Genomic DNA, 16,711 nt, shown 5'->3' on the forward strand with positions numbered 1-16,711 from the left:
AAAGTACTAACAATTCTACAGCATGTGCTCAATGTCCACCATTCATAACTATGGTTACCGTTCAGGTCTATTTCTCATAGAAATTGTCATTCATTCAATTACTCCCGGTTTGTGTCTAATCACATTGCATCCATTCACTATTCTTTCCCTTAACATTTCAATACTTTCCACAGGTGTTTGGTATACCAAAGATTTAAGGCAACCCCAAACAATAAAGTTAAGGGGGTTTTGGTCAGGAAACCTGGCAGGTCACACTACAGGACCGCCACAGGCTATCCATCTGTTTCTAAAAATATGTCCTAAGTGTAGCCTAACGTCTAAACTAAAATGTGCAGGAGCAACATCTTACATAAACCATATTGAATTTCTTTCATGTAGAGGCATGTCTTGTAATAGTTCAGGTAACAAATTTTGTAAAAAGTTCAAATATGACACCACGTTTAGTCTATTTAGCAAAAAAACAGGTCGTAACAATTTATCTTTAATAATCCATAACCACACATTGAAGAAAATCGTATTTGGTGTTTGTATTGTAACATGAGGGTTCAAATCAGCCCTAAAAGTGATTATTATGACAATTCAAAATACCTTCTCTCAAAAATCCTTCCTCATTAGTAAACAAAATATTTTAACAGAAAGAGTGCAATTAAAGCAATGTTTCTCAAAAACCATTGACACAGATTAATTCTAGGCTATCTCTTAGAAAAAAGACTTAGGACTCTATGAATATGATACAACGGGTTGTTGAAATTTAAAAATACTCCAATAAAAGATTTTTGATATTCCTTCCTCAAGTGACAATGTTCACTCGTACTTGGGTCTTAAATGGTATTTAATATTCTTGAGCTCTTAATGTTGTCACTAAAATTGGACGGCTGAATTTTTCAGCTTGTGTAAAATTTCCATGGTCCCTCAGAGTCCTATAAACATTTTGTGAATGTTTTATTGTACAGAAATCTTCTGTTAGGAAATCTTTTTGCATAGATTTGCACTTCCTCTCATGTGTTTCTGTTAACCAATCCATCGTTAAAATGAACGTCCTGTAACTCTTCATTTGAATAAATAGGAATTTTTGTGTGTTAAGAAACTAAATAATATAATAGAATAATAGTAACATAACAAGAAAACAATGGCTAGAAAATCATCTTAATCTCACTGTTTTTCTTTAGTAATGAACTCTAATAAATAACAAATAAAAACATCTGTTTTCCAACAATTATAGTCAGCTGATGATCCCTGTTTGTACTACAAAGTTTCAGTATAACCCCACACATCTAATGAATGTGATTGATTCTCAAATATTTATCTTATTATCAGGGTGTTTTAAAAGTAGAGTTTGAATTTTTTTTTAATTTTAGTTTTTTAATTTTTAATTTCTGATTAATAACAAGCAACTTTATATTTGATAACAATTTCAAAATCTCAGTTAATAGTTGTCAGATTATAAAATCTTTATACCGTAATTTGTAATATTTTTGTGTCTTACAGGTTTTTACGAAAATTTAAGGATTTTTTTTAAACATTTAAAATTACCACTATTTAAAAAAGGAATGTTGTACAAAAATGAAACTTTTAAGAAATATGTAAACTATTAAGACCAATGTTCATACCATGTTCCATGATTTAATCTTAAGTAACATCTGTGACTTGAAGCCTTTCAATAGCAACGTGCACCACGAGCGCAAGGCATGAAATTACACTGTGCCAATGTGCGCTCCAGGAGCATGTCTGGTTTTTATTATCGTGTAATTATAACTTTCGGCCAAATGCAATCAAAATCTTACATATTGTATCTAGACAACATAAAGATTTAAAAAATTGATACTCTTGATTGTTGTCATGACTGAGTTTTTGGCCAAAAACTTTTACATGTGAAATACAAAACTTTTGATGTTAGGATACAGGGAGAAAAATCCCAAAAAACCTTGTGTTGCTCCTGTTATCTAAAATATATATATATGTATATATATTTACAGGGTATATATATATATATATATATATATATATATATATATATATACAGGGTGAGGCAGACCACCCATACAGTACGTATAGCGGCCAAACCAAACGAGGTAGATTATCCGTAACAACTTAAACCCCCCTATTTCCACCCCAAAGAATTTGGAGAAATTATTTTGAAATCTCTAAAACTCCCCAAAAGGGTAGTTTTTGGGGGGTAGGGGTGGTTTTTGGAAAATTTTCAAATGTAAAGGTATGTTGAGTTATACCTCATTTTAAAGGTATTTCTTCACTGATTATTTTGATGCAAAAAGTTCGAACCTATCTTGCCACTTATGTATAGAGTACACCAAAACGTAAAAAAATCAGGGGTTTGTGGGTAAATTTATTGCAATTACCTGTACACATGTAGAGAGACGATATTTTAATTCAAAACTAATGATGAGACGGCTTATCGAAAAATATCATCAAATGCCACTCTACCCCAAAATTTACACATTTTAAAAATACATAGAATTTTGAAATACTTAACAGCCCCAATCTAAAAAAACTCAAATAGCAACCTAGGTTGTGTTGTACATCATTAGAAAGGTCTTTAAAAAATAAACATTTTCTACATTTAAAGTTTGTCTCTATCTCCAATGGTTTCAAAACTGTAGTACAAAAATAGATTTTTTAATAATTTTACTCAATGTATTTATTATAAAAGTCAGTGCAATGTGCAAGTAAAAAGAAGTTCCAACAGTAAACTGGTCTCTTATGTTTATGATTTAAAAAAAAATACTGTACCCAATTTTTAAATTAGTACATTTTGAATTATAAAAAGTTTTACACTTAAATTACTTAAAATGTATTGGAGAAAACCTGTTGTTATTTAATCATTGATGTGAGTGCCATGGAAGGAAGGAGTATCCTGTCATTATTAAAAAAGATAAACACTTCAAACTGGTTTTGAAAACAAATCTACCATGTTACAGCAGCAGCATGGTAAATTATCAATATGACAATTATCAATTATCAAACTAAAACTAACAATAACCTAGTAACTGACCTCATGAAGAGTTAAAACCAGTGCTCAAACTGCAACCTATTGTTTTCCAGACAGAGTTCAATCCTTGAGGTGAAGCTATCTACAGCTCTCATCATCTCTTCTCTACTGATTGTGTTTATAGCCTCCCTTATCCGCCATATCATGTACTCTCTAGTTGTTGGTCTTGATTTATACACTAGGTCTTTTAGTCTACCCCACAAGTAAAAGTCCATACACGATAAATCAGGAGATCTCGCTGGGTAGTTCACAGAGCTGCCTCTTCCAATCCATATATCATGGTATTGCTCGTTTAGAATTAATCGAGAATCTTCGGCGTAGTGTGCTGGTGCCCCATCGTGCATAAACCACATACGTTGTAAGACTTTCTCAGGGATTTCGATTAGAAAGTTGATATAAACTACTCGGTCTAGGCGATCGTCAAAGAAGAATGGCCCTACAATTTTGTCACCGATAATACCGCACCAGGTATTTAGGGTCCAGTACCTTTGGTTGTCCATTTCTTGCATTTAGTGTGGGTTTTCAAACACCCAGTATCTCATATTGTGACGATTCACTTCTCGATTACTCCTAAACGTAGCCTCGTCACACCACAGAATGTTACGGTGAAAGTTTTGATTTTGTTGTAGTTTTTCTCGAGCCCACAAACAAAAGTTCATTCCATGGAGTTCTTGATGTAATGACATCCTATATGGGTGCATTTTATGATTGTGAACAATTCTTAAAACAGATCTTTGACTCATACCAGAATCAAGAACTACTCTTCGTGTAGAATCATGCGGATTCAGTTCAAAGGCTGCCAAAACTTCGGGTGCCCTATCACTTCTCACGGGTCTAGCGAGTTCCTTTCCTTTGTTGTGGTCAGGTTGAACATGACCTGTTTCACGAACTCGACTAGCAAGTCTTTGAAAAACGTTCCTGGAGTGGTGTTCGCGGTCTGGGTAACGTTGTCAAATCAAATCAAATCAAATCAAATTATTTTTATTGTTGAAGACATTTACATGCATAACAATCGTCAGTGTACATTGAAAATGAACTAGCCTAGTTTCTAAAATAACTAAAGGTCCTTATCAATTAGAAAACAATTAGTACTATAATATTCCTTTTCAGATAACAAGCACTTTATCTTCCTCCTAAATGATATTGAAGTGTTGGCCTCCTTGAACCCAGATGGCAAGTTATTGACAAATTTTATGCAAGAGTAAAGGGTTTGTTTTTCAAAGAATGTTGTTGAATGTTTTGGAAGAGTTAAGGAATTTGTACCGCGGAGATTATAATTTGACTGTTGTACTGGAAAAAGGTGTTTGTTTTTAAAGACAAATGTCAAACATTCCAGTATATATAGACTAGGAAACGTCAACAATTTATTTTGTCTAAAAAAACCTCTACATGACTGAGAACGATTGAGTCCACATATCACTCTTATGGCTTTCTTCTGGAGGGTAAACAAGGCTTTAGTCTTAGTGGATTCATGACCCCATATGATCAAGCCATAACTCATGTAAGTGTAGAAGCACCCATAGTAAGCTGTCAGCAAAACATCTTTACTAGAGAAAGCAGCCAATCTTCGTAAGATGAACAGACTGCTGCTTAATTTTTTAATTACTTTGTCGATGTGATTGTGAAAGGACAAATTACAATCAATTACCAGACCCAGAAAATCAGCGCTGGGACTAGGACTAAGACGAAAGTCGCCAATGACTATATCAGAAGAGTTTGCATTTGTTCGAGACGATCTTAAATAGAATTCAACAAGTTTTGTCTTCTTTACATTTACATGAAGTTGGTTTTTTTCCAGCCATTGCAACAAAGAACTACTCTGAATAAATATATCAGTTTCTAGTCGCTCTCTGTTTCCATTGGAAATGCTGAAGGATGTGTCATCAGCAAAAAGACATAAGTTACCCATATTTACAGCTGTAGGGATATCATTCACAAATAAGAGAAAAAGTATAGGTCCGAGAACGGAACCCTGTGGCACACCTGTCAAAGTAGACAACTCCTTCGACTCGTATGTGCCCAGGCAATCCGAACTGTCAATATATGGAACAGCCACCACTTGTTTTCGGTTGAGCACAAAAGATGAAACCCAATCATAAGCCTTGCCTCTAATACCGACCTGTCGGACTTTTTCAAGTAACAAATTGTGAGGTACTACATCGAACGCCTTACTTTGGTCCAAAAACAGAGCAAAGGTGTACCTGTGATCATCAAGCGAAGAAACAATCTCTGATACAAAATTAAATATTGCATCTGTAGTAGAAACACCCTTTCTAAACCCAAATTGTTGGTGACAGACCACCTTGTTCAATTCAAGGAAAGATTCAAGACGGATAAGAAAGAGCCTTTCCAAGACCTTAGAAAATGTGGAGAGTATAGATATTGGCCTGTAGTTTTCTGGGTCCTGATGATTTCCATTTTTAAACAAAGGCTTCACAATTGCTGTTTTGAGAGGTTGAGGAAAAACTCCAGTTTGGAAGGATGCATTTGTTAAATGAGCTAGAGGCACAGCCAAAAGTTCGGCACAGGACTTTAGAATTTTTGATGATATCCCATCTTTTCCTTAGGAGTTACTCGTGCGTAGTGATTTGATTACTTTCAAAACTTCAAATTCATCTGTTGGCGTCAAGTACAAAGAAGGACCTACATGCTCAGATGACCTATAGCACTCTACTGATGATGAGGGTTGTAACGAGTTCAGTCGTGTTCCGACCCGGCTAAAAAATTCATTGAAACCGTCAGACACAACACGAGGGTCTTGCTCTACAACTCCTTCCGGTGTCAAAAATGAAAATGGTTTAAAATTTTTTCTCTTTTTACTCAGATTTAAATCATTGATAATTTGCCATGCAGCCTTTTGAATGTTGTTGGAGTTTGATAATTTTTTTAAAACCAATTCCGACTTTGCAGACCTAATGCTGTCCCTGAATTCTTTTTTTCAATTTTCTGTATTGCACTTTTAACGGATGATGAAAATCGAGATGCTTAGAAACAGAGTACAACAGTAACATCCTTTCTCTTAGGTTTAGAAGAGTTTGATCTAATGTTATCCTGGTCAGACCTGTGCTCTCATTTAGCCTAACTTGCTTCTCAGTAAAGGCCAACTTGTAATAATAAGAAACTTTGTTAGGAAAAGAAAAAACTTATGCGAAACATCATCGGTGTGAAGAATATCATCCCAAGTCTCCTTTTTTAAGAAATTGTTAAAGATAAAGATAAAAGTGTTGTTTTGTGTGCAAAATCTAACTTTTTTGTAAAGAGGAATTTCTGTTTTAATATAGTCAAACCCAAAGTCAGCAATTTGGGCATGATGATCGCTAAAACCAGTCACAAGAACAGCAGCATCAAATGTAGTAGGGTTTATGTTTGTAAAAATGTTGTCAATAGTTGATCTAGATCCACCATATTCCCTCGTGTAAGTTGTGATGGTTTGTAGGAGGCCGAAAGAAGACATTAAGTTAGTAAACTGCCTGGAATTTTTACTGTCGACCGAGACGTCAATATTAAAATCACCCACAACAATTATAGGATTGTTGCGCTTTACAACTGAGTCAAGACAATTCGAGAAAGAATAAAAAAACTCATTCAGCTCAGACTGGATATTCTTTGGTGGCCTATAAACAACTAGGATTATATAGTTCAAATTTTTTGCAGACACTTTAATGGAAGAGAGTTCACAAATTCCCTCCAAACAGAAAGAACTTACATCATGAGGCTGAGTTTGCAATGTATCCCTTGTCAAAATACAAACACCACCCTTCTGTAGGCCAGACCGACAGAACCCAGACGAAACTGAAAAGCCAGGGAGGCAGAAGGAATCCAGCACCGATTGCCTGAAAAATGTTCCGACAAGCATAGAATATCCGGAGTCATCAGCTCGACCAAGACTTCGATCTGCTCAATTTTTGAAAGGAGTCCGTGTACATTTTGATGAATCAAGCGTAATGGACGTACGTTATGATGTTTAGAAGCTCTAGGAGGCACTAATGATGTGCCATGTTGAGTACAACAGTCAATTAAGGTACTTTGCCGCAAATGCGATTCTGCTCTAAAAAAATAGTTTTATCTGTTACGGTTCCGGAATACACAAAACTGGCCACGTCCACAGCAGAGCGCCTGGCAGGAATGGAGGACACAGTTGAGGATCGTTTACGGGATAAGGAACGGTCTGTAATCAGGATTGGAATTCGTTGGCAAACATCTGAATTGGAACCAGTTTGAGTTGTTTCTTCATAAAAGGATTCGGAGGATGGAAACTTCTGATTAATACACAAATTAGGTTTCTTTGATAAGGGAGAGGGTTGAGAAAAAACTGGATATCGTAGTGAATCATACAACAAGTTGCACAAGACACGTTTACCACCTAAGTTCAAATGGAGGCCATGGCGAGTATAGTTTGCTCGTCGTAGACTATCAAGTGAAATAAAGTTTACATTAGTATAATTAGAACATATGATACCAATTGCATGGTTAACGAGACTTATCTGCTCATTGAGATCAGTATTATCAAAGCGCAAAGGGATACCTACAATCAAGATATTAGTGCCGGACGCCCCTCTACACAATGCCTCGATCTGTTCAGTTATGTCCGCACAGCCATTATTAGATATGTCATTGGTACCAGCCAGAATGGCAATACAGTCATCCTGACCCGCAACGTTCAGCTCTGGACCAGCAGCATTCAGTACATCACACATTCTTGCACCAGGCATGACGTGTGCCTTGATTCTTACCGAATGTTCAAATGTTTTTAATCAAATGTGCGACACGCTTCGTCCATGACTGTCCGTAAATAGACGCAACGATTTCACTGTTGAGGTTTCTCTCGTTAGCTGATTTCCATCAGCGTGCTCAGAGCCGACACGATGCAGATCAGGACTGCCTATAAAACTACATGCATTTTTATTATACGTATTCACAGTTTTTGAGTGCTTTTTTGAGCTTAAATTAACTATTTCTGATTCAGAAGGTTCTTTGTAAAGTACATTGTCCCTGTTAGAGATAGCATGATTTCGGGGTTGCTCAGTAATTTTAAAATTATACTTATTTGCATTTTTCTTGTGATGTCGTTTTATTTTACATCTATTATTACCATTTGTAATTTTCCTCTGTTTAATTTCTGGTTTCATTGCAACATACTCAGCAGGAGATGTTTTGTTTTGATTCGTTTGGTCATCATTAATACTACCTAAAACAGAGAACTTGTTAGATGTAATAATACCTTTACATTTAGATGTGTTACAATGGTTAGAGCGAGAGCCGTAAGATGAACGCTTAACAATGGTCCAGTCCCTAGGGCCTTCTCGCCTTAAAACTATTTTACAATCGCTTTTTGTCTGGACATTGTTACTTATGCTAGAGCCTTCATTTTCAGTGGATGCCCTTATAAGATCAAAATCTTGAGCCAACCACTGACATAAAGAAATCTTTCTCTCGTAACCAAGAAGAAAATAATTAAGAATGTGTTTAGCATTGACAATCACATTTATTCCACATTCATAGTTGTTAGTTTGCTGAAAGCATTCCATATCAACAAGATTTGTGGAAGAAATATTTAGATGTTCCAACATTTTGAGGACGGAACATTTATTTGATCCTTGGAGTGAATCGAAATGATAGCAATCGTTGTTCACTCGATCAATACAGAGTAAACTCCAATGCGTTCCCCCATCCTCCTTGGTGAGATCAGCACTATTGCTTACACATGACAAAACAACATTACTGTTCGAGAAGGCCGGAAGCTTCATGATTTCACTTGCAGTAACTTGACTGTGACTAATCAATTGTGTTGAGGATGGACCACTCAAGAAAACATTTTTCCCAACAACACTTGTGGACATGGAGTCAAAATAACTATCAATGATTTGATCATTTATCCATTTAGTTTTATCCCATTCATTAGTTTGTAACACAGCTTGGGAGTTCAGTGAGTTCAATTTAGCATTAAGATTTTTTATTTGTTTACTATAAATGTCATTGTTACCGCGGAGTGAGTCATTTAGCTTTTTAACATTGCTTAAGTCATGAGCTAGTGTAATGTTTAACAACAACAGATTTTTGTTGTCATTAACGGTACTATTAAACTTAGATTTTAAGTCAAAAATTGTCTGTATGAGTTCTGCTTTCTCTTCCTCGACAACATCTTGCTCAGTGAGACGCTGATCGAGTTCCAGCTTCCTCCGATTTCTCTCTGACTCCAACCTGGCAGACAACTCGGCGATATCATGAAGAGAACAGTCAAGATCATTATTCTTCAGGTCAATGACTTTCTGACCCGATTCTATTGCATTTAGATCTGTAATCTTACTGACCAGCAGCTCAGTATGTGCATCAGGATAGTTTGCATGTAACGTATTTATTTCGAAACAAATACCTGCTATTAGCTCATTAATGTCAAGCTCAGTGTCGTTTGTCATGCCGATAGAGAGTATGGATAATAGCAATTTTCGAGGTTGATTAATTAAAAAATATAAAACTATGTATATAATCACCTCTATACAAATAAAGTCATATCACCAACAGTGTGACGAAACATGATAGTTACTGCAATGCACTATAATCAGAAGAGCCTGAACAAAGTAGGCGGCAGCATCATTACAGGACTGTGCAAAAGCAGTATCAGAGAATTGAAGGCGCAGAAGCAATCAGGCAGCGTGGTGCCAGTCCACGGTGTGTCAGGCAGCGACACGTGTTAGTCACAGGGAAATGTGGCTCCGGTAGAGGCGGGCGGCAGCAGTGTACAAGAGTGACGCGGCCGCCAAACAGCTGATCGGATTACGCTCCTCCGCCAATCACAGAAGCAGTTCAGAAATAATCAATTAAAAATGTCAGTCTGCTATGCAATTGACTTGTCAATTTCGATTCGTTAGTCACACAACACGAATAACTTACAGTCTTTCCAGGAATATAGAAGCAAAAACTATGAACACCTCCAATTAAGTCACAGTATTAATAATTGTCACTGACATTAAAACCTATTAGTCCGCAGATATTAATCAATTAAAGCCCTTAACATGTATCTAGGTTGGGCATAAAGAAGAGCGGCAGCTGAGTAATTTTGGAAACATCCCCCTAATACCATAAGCATCTGGAATCCCTCCTCATTTGAGAATGGCATATTAGAACAAACAAAACTTACACTACGTACTTTAAATAAATTTAAACTAATATTTACCTCATACCACGTGGTCACAAGAACAACTGAATAGGGAGACGATAATAACAGAGATTAGATAAGAGACCAAGGAATTGGTTCCAAAACTCTTCCAGGGGCAACTCGTGTATTTGGGATTATTAAAACATGAACACCACGGTTAGATTGATTTTGAAACATGTTACACTGATAAAAATCCTGTTTTTTATTACATTATTTAAAAACAAATTAAACTTAAAAGTCCAACTTTTTTCCATTTTTTCATTGGGTTTTGATATTAAAATTCAAACTAACTTAGTAAAATTATTAAAAAATATATTTTTGTACTACAGTTTTGAAACCATTGGAGATAGAGACAAACTTTAAATGTAGAAAATGTTTATTTTTTAAAGACCTTTCTAATGATGTACAACACAACCTAGGTTGCTATTTGAGTTTTTTTAGATTGGGGCTGTTAAGTATTTCAAATTTCTATGTATTTTAAAAATGTGTAAATTTTGGGGTAGGTTGGCATTTGATGATATTTTTTTATAAGCCGTCTCATCATTAGTTTTGAATAAAAATATCGTCTCTCTACATTTGTGCAGGTAATTGCAATAAATTTACCCACAAACCCCTGATTTTTTAACGTTTTGGTGTACCCTGTACATAAGCGGCAAGATAGGTTCAAACTTTTTGCATCAAAATAATCAGTGAAGAAATACCTTAAAATGAGGTATAACTCAACATACCTTTACATTTGAAAATTTTCCAAAAACCACCCTTACCCCCCAAAACCCCTTTGGGGAGTTTTAGAGATTTCAAAATAATTTCTCCAAATTCTTTGGGGTGGAAATAGGAGGGTTTAAGTTGTTACAAATAATCTACCTCGTTTGGTCTGGCCGCTATACATACTGTACTGGTGGTCTGCCTCACCCTGTATATATATAAATTTATAATATAAATTCTGAAAGTACTAGAAACTAGAAATTTGGTATAATGTAGCATTTGCCATAACTGGCAGAAAAAGTCTGAAAATATGATATTAAAGATTGTGGAATTATACTTTTTTCTTTACATGCACATTTTTCCTTCAAGCCTACTAGCGCCTAAACCATTGGTCTAACCTCAAATATAATTTCTAGACGGATTTCTTGTTTGAATTGATCTACAGTAGAAGTTGAACGGTTTGTAGAATCTTCAGTAGTTAGCCCAAAAAAACGTCAGCAACGTAAAAGTTTTATTACACGTTACCAATTTTCACATGCAGACCTCATTTAAAATTGATAGTAGCTGAATCAGTATTTGACTGCTATATTTGACAAATGAAACTTTTCTTTGAATATTTTTTAAACAAAATAGATCTAAACCATTATTTTATGTTTTTATGCATTGTAAAGTTAAAGGTTACACAAGATTGTTTTGAATTTCTGCTACTGTTCTGTCCCTAAGGTCATTAATGCACTGGGGTTTCGTTTTGTTGACTTTTTAATGTGACCTCACACAAAGTAGTCAAGTGGAGATAGATCTGGCGATCATGGTGACCTCTCCATACTTCCTCTTCTGCCTATCCAGCGATTTGAAAAAATATTTTTTTTTAATACTCGCAGACATGCAGACCATAGTGTGGAGGTGCTCCATCCTGCTGGAACCAAACTTCATTACAGTTGTTGTTGGTTGCTACTTGGATAGCTGGATGAACCTGATTTTGTAACATTTCCTGGTGTACCTCAGCATTAAGGTTTCCATCAATAAAAAAGGGCCCAGCTAACTGATCCCTCACAATACCAAGCCAAACGTTTAATTTTTCAGGGTGCTAGGGTATGTTGCTCTCTCATCCAATGAGGGTTAACATCAACACAATAATGAGCATTGTGTCTGTTAACGTTACCATTTAACATGAAAATTGCTTCATCTGAGAAAACAATGTTGTTTAATCCAATTGTATTATTATCAATGTTCTGCATCATTATTTCACAAAATTCTATTCGACAATCAAAATCGTCCTCACTTAGCTCATGAACTAAACAAAGTTTGTACGCTTTATAACCACTATCATGTAAAACTTTACAAACCTGATTTAGACATAGAGTTTTGATTGGGATAAGTTTCATTAAATAAATTCCTTACTTCATCATAAGATCTCACCTGGTCTTCGTAGTCTCGCATCATAAAGATCACAATATGCTCTTCATCACTTAAACACTTCATTTCAACATAAAGTATATTACAAAAACACGTCTTAACTTTGTCAATTCCAACCAGAAACTGAACATGATATGAGACTTCCTCAAAACTGTTAAGATAAGGGAGGCCTGCCCTGCAGCAGGTAATAACTGTAAAACAGGTTTGAGTTTGTTAGGAAAATGGTTGTCTATTGAAGTTATTTACCTTCTAAATGTGATCTTTATCCAACAAAAACCTAACAGAGGTATCCATACTTTTTACTCACTATATATATATATTTCTAATTTACAAAGTTTTGACTAATTACAAATCGTAAACTAGAGATTGTTTTATTGTCATGAGTATATTTTATTACTGACTAATATTTTCTTTTTTTTAGGACAAGAACTCAATAATATCAAGAAATCTATGAAAAAAGACAGTGTTAGAAATGGTAAGCTTACTAATTTTTGTTGTTTTTTTCCATTTAAACTGGATTTTCTCACTAATTTTTAATCCAGATGGACAGATTGTTGAGATACATTAATACTCCGTAGAGGGCATTGACATATTCATTAAATGGTTGAATTGAAACAATGCCTCCCTGAATTAAATGTCAAATCTATCATTTTATGTGAATCTTAAAAGGTTATATTTTTTTATCTGTTAAATACGAGTAATTTGTTTGAATTGATTTAAGTTCATACAGATTAACATGCAGATATTATAAAATGAGTTGGTGGTGAATAAATTTTAATCGGAAAGCTCTCTTCTTTAATCTCGTTGAAATTGAGAGGAGCAAATAATGACCAGTGTAAATGAATTTTTCACAGCCTACAATGATATTAGAAATGTTTTTGTCATATTGTCAATAAATGTAGTTATACTTCTGTATAGTTTGAAAATGCCTTGTTTGTTAATTTTGGATCACAACAGAGAGATTGAAGTACGGAAAACTGTATAATTTTTTAATTATTTGCATTAACCTTTACTGAAAACAGTGATTCACAGACCAGTGGATGTGTTAGAGTGATGAATGCCAGTTAGCTGGAAACATTTTGTAAAAATTGTATTGCTATTAGCTAATAGTAAGAATTAAAGAAGACTTGTACTGCATGTTTGTATTGATTCTCACTTCTATTATACTAATAGGTAACTTACCTATTTCCAGGAGGCGAAGATAAAGGAAGGTGTACAGAGTCTCCAGTTGTTGAAAGAATTAGTAAGTCACTCTGTATTTGTATTCTTCTCTTATGGAATTGTTTCTTTCAATTCAACATTTAAAGGCTGTCTATCAAAAATAGATTGATAACCAGTGTAATATCATACAACCGTAATACTTATCATTGTAATGGTTTAAGGATTATAAAATAAGAAATAAACAAACACAGTTAAAAGTTAAGATTTATATTTGTAATCATATAATATTTGAAGAAAACATGGAACTGCAGGAGGATGTGACTATCACCTGGTTGAAGTCTCAGATTGCAGAATTGTTGAACGCTGGAATCTCTCAACTAGTTCACCACTAGGAAAAGTGCCTAAATTTGTATGTTGACTATGTTGAAAAATAGTATTTTAGTGTCAAATGTATATAATACAATGTTTTTTTGTACTTTGTGCTTAGTTTATATTAAAATGTAATCTACTTTCTGGATAACCCTTGTAGAATCTGAAATTTTTTTTACAGTAATACTTTTATTGCCAAAATTTAGATATGGAATTCAAAATTTAATAACATTCTTTACAAATCATAAGGGAATATTTCAAAATGAAGTTTTATTAATTTCAATTTGAGAATTAAAGGTTCAAGTCTTAGTATATGAATCATTGAAATAGAACCATTAATGTTTAACACCTTTATTGCAGCTCTATAATGAGTATTCTTAGCACTATTACTCTGACTGTATGCCGTAAGGCACCTGCCGTAATGAAAGTATTAAAAAATCTTGCATAGAAATATACGTCAAAATTTAGTATATTATTTAACTAAATTTAACCTTTGGTGTTTATAAAAATAATATTTGAAACATGGTAATAAATTATAACAATATTTTAAAAGTGAAATAACATTCTCTGTATATAAAGTTGCTATATTTTATGAGTTAAGAAGGAACCTCTGCAAAACAACAATTTTTAATCTTAGTATGGTATTTATTATTTAATGTAAAATCTATCTGAATGTGTATAATTAATTATCTATATGTATATTTCTTAGTAATTGGGTTGTAACAATAATTTAAGTTTATATTATACAAATGTGCATAGTTTAACTATTTATTGACATATTTGCACTCATGAGCAAAATCTGTTATTAGATTCAAGATTCAAGATTCAAGATTCAAGATGTCTTTATTAGTCATTAAGTAACATAATTAGTTACAATAGACTTCGTCACATTATTGGGCAGTAATACTTAAAAAATTAACAATTTTATAATTGGAGACTTATTTTAAAATTAACAGGAATGTTGCAAGATATAGGAACTTACAAAACTAATAATTGGTATAAATAGAGAGCGGTTGTATAAAATTATTTAAGAAATAAGAAAGCATTGTAGGGTAAATATATATAAAAAACACAGACTGGACAAGAAACACAAATAACACATACAATTAAAACCCAATGAAAAATGTAACAATATAAATATTTAAAATATGTAAGTCAGGTGGTTAAAACATAAAATCTCCAAACTATAAAATAAAGGTTAAAAAACTTAAAACTTGACTAGACAAAATTAAAAACTTAAGGAACTAATATCACAGGCCAAATATTCATTCACAGAGTAAAATGCTTTTTCTTTAAGCCATTTGCTTACAACTCGTTTAAACCTATTTATATTTACAATCCATCCTCCTTTTGGTAATTTATTAAATAGTTTTATTTTCATATAGATATGACTACCTTTTGTTTTTTCAAGCCTGGTCCTTGGCAGCTCTAACATGTATGTTTTTCTAGTTTTTATAAGTATGTATGGTTTCTCTAACAGTATAACTTTGCAGATTTGCTTTCACATCCAGTAAACAATAATATATATACAAACAGGGCAATGTCATGATATTTAAATCCCTAAAAGCTTGCAGGCAAGATTCCCTTTCATTAAGATTTTTTATAATTCTTATTGCTTTTTTTTGCCAGACAAACACTTTATTTGAATGGCAACTATTTTCCCCATTTCAGTTTAGTTAACGCTATCAGCTAGGAGTAGCTGCAACACTCACAATTACATTAAAGTAACTACATCTCATTTTTTATTATTTTATAAATTACTGTAACTGTGTTGTTCCCCTTATACACATAACTTACACGTAAATCTTTAACAAATTCAGTATTCAATCAGATCTCTAATAATTGTCATTTCTTTCTTAACAATTAGACAGTTTTGTAACCATAGAAATAATTAAGTAAAAATTATTGAAATTTTGAGTCATATGATAAAATTTATGTTACAATCCAGTAGAAAATACTGTTGTACCTATAGTCTGATATGCAAGATATGAATAACAGAGACTGAGACAGCATCATTAATTTCAATAGCCATTAACCATAGTAACGGCAGAGTTTCTTCAAATTTGCTACTTCTTCTTCAAACTGATCATTAATATGAAGAGACGAAGAGTGGAGATACAAAATAATGAAACGACGGCCCCAGGGACAGAGCTAAACAGTGAAACAACAAACATCCACACTCATTACAATTCAACAGACGATCAAATGTAATGCTAAAATTGAGCTTGACAGCGTCTGGACTACTGATCATCGGTAGAAGTCATACCAAAGATACTTGTTACCACGTGCCACAATTACAATTGAAAGCTGATTTGATATTGGTCATTCATTCTTAAAAGTATGGTATCTAAATTTCAGTTTACTGCAGCTGCACTATTGCCCATCCAATCTGAAGATCAATGGTAAATACTCACCGGGTACCTAAATTCCTGTTTACTGCAGCTGCACTATTGCCCATCCAGTCTGAAGCTCAATGGTAAATACTTACCAGATACCTAAATTCCTGTTTACTGCAGCTGCACTATTACCCATTCAATCTGAAGCTCAATGGTGGATACTCGCCAGGTATCTAAATTCCAGTTTGTTGCAGCTGCACTATTGCCCATCCAATCTGAAGATCAATATTAAATACTCACCAGGTACCTAAATTCCTGTTTACTGCAGCTGCACTATGCCCATCCAGTCTGAAGCTCAATGGTGGATACTCGCCAGGAATCTAAATTCCTGTTTACTGCAGCTGCACTATGCCCATCCAGTCTGAAGATCAATGGTAAATACCCACCAAGTACCTAAACTAAATTCCTGTTTACTGCAGCTGCACTATGTCCATCCAGTCTGAAGGTCAATGGTAAATACTCACCAGGTACCTAAATTCCTGTTTACTGCAGCTGCACTAT

General features: G+C 34.1%; 1 protein-coding gene across 7 annotated transcripts in view; it reads left to right on the plus strand.

Moving 5' to 3' along the window:
* Positions 1 to 16,711, plus strand: part of LOC124355131 (transcriptional regulator ATRX-like) — a 74,300-nt gene that overhangs the window by 34,453 nt on the left and 23,136 nt on the right. For all 7 annotated transcript variants that reach the window (XM_046806096.1, XM_046806094.1, XM_046806098.1 and 4 more), the window contains 2 exons: positions 12,706 to 12,759; positions 13,477 to 13,527. In XM_046806096.1, coding sequence (XP_046662052.1) covers positions 12,706 to 12,759; positions 13,477 to 13,527 — 105 coding nt within the window. The remainder of the gene's footprint in view (positions 1 to 12,705; positions 12,760 to 13,476; positions 13,528 to 16,711) is intronic.

This window comes from Homalodisca vitripennis, chromosome 2, assembly GCF_021130785.1.
Source record: "Homalodisca vitripennis isolate AUS2020 chromosome 2, UT_GWSS_2.1, whole genome shotgun sequence".
Classification (NCBI taxonomy): Eukaryota; Metazoa; Arthropoda; class Insecta; order Hemiptera; family Cicadellidae; genus Homalodisca; species Homalodisca vitripennis.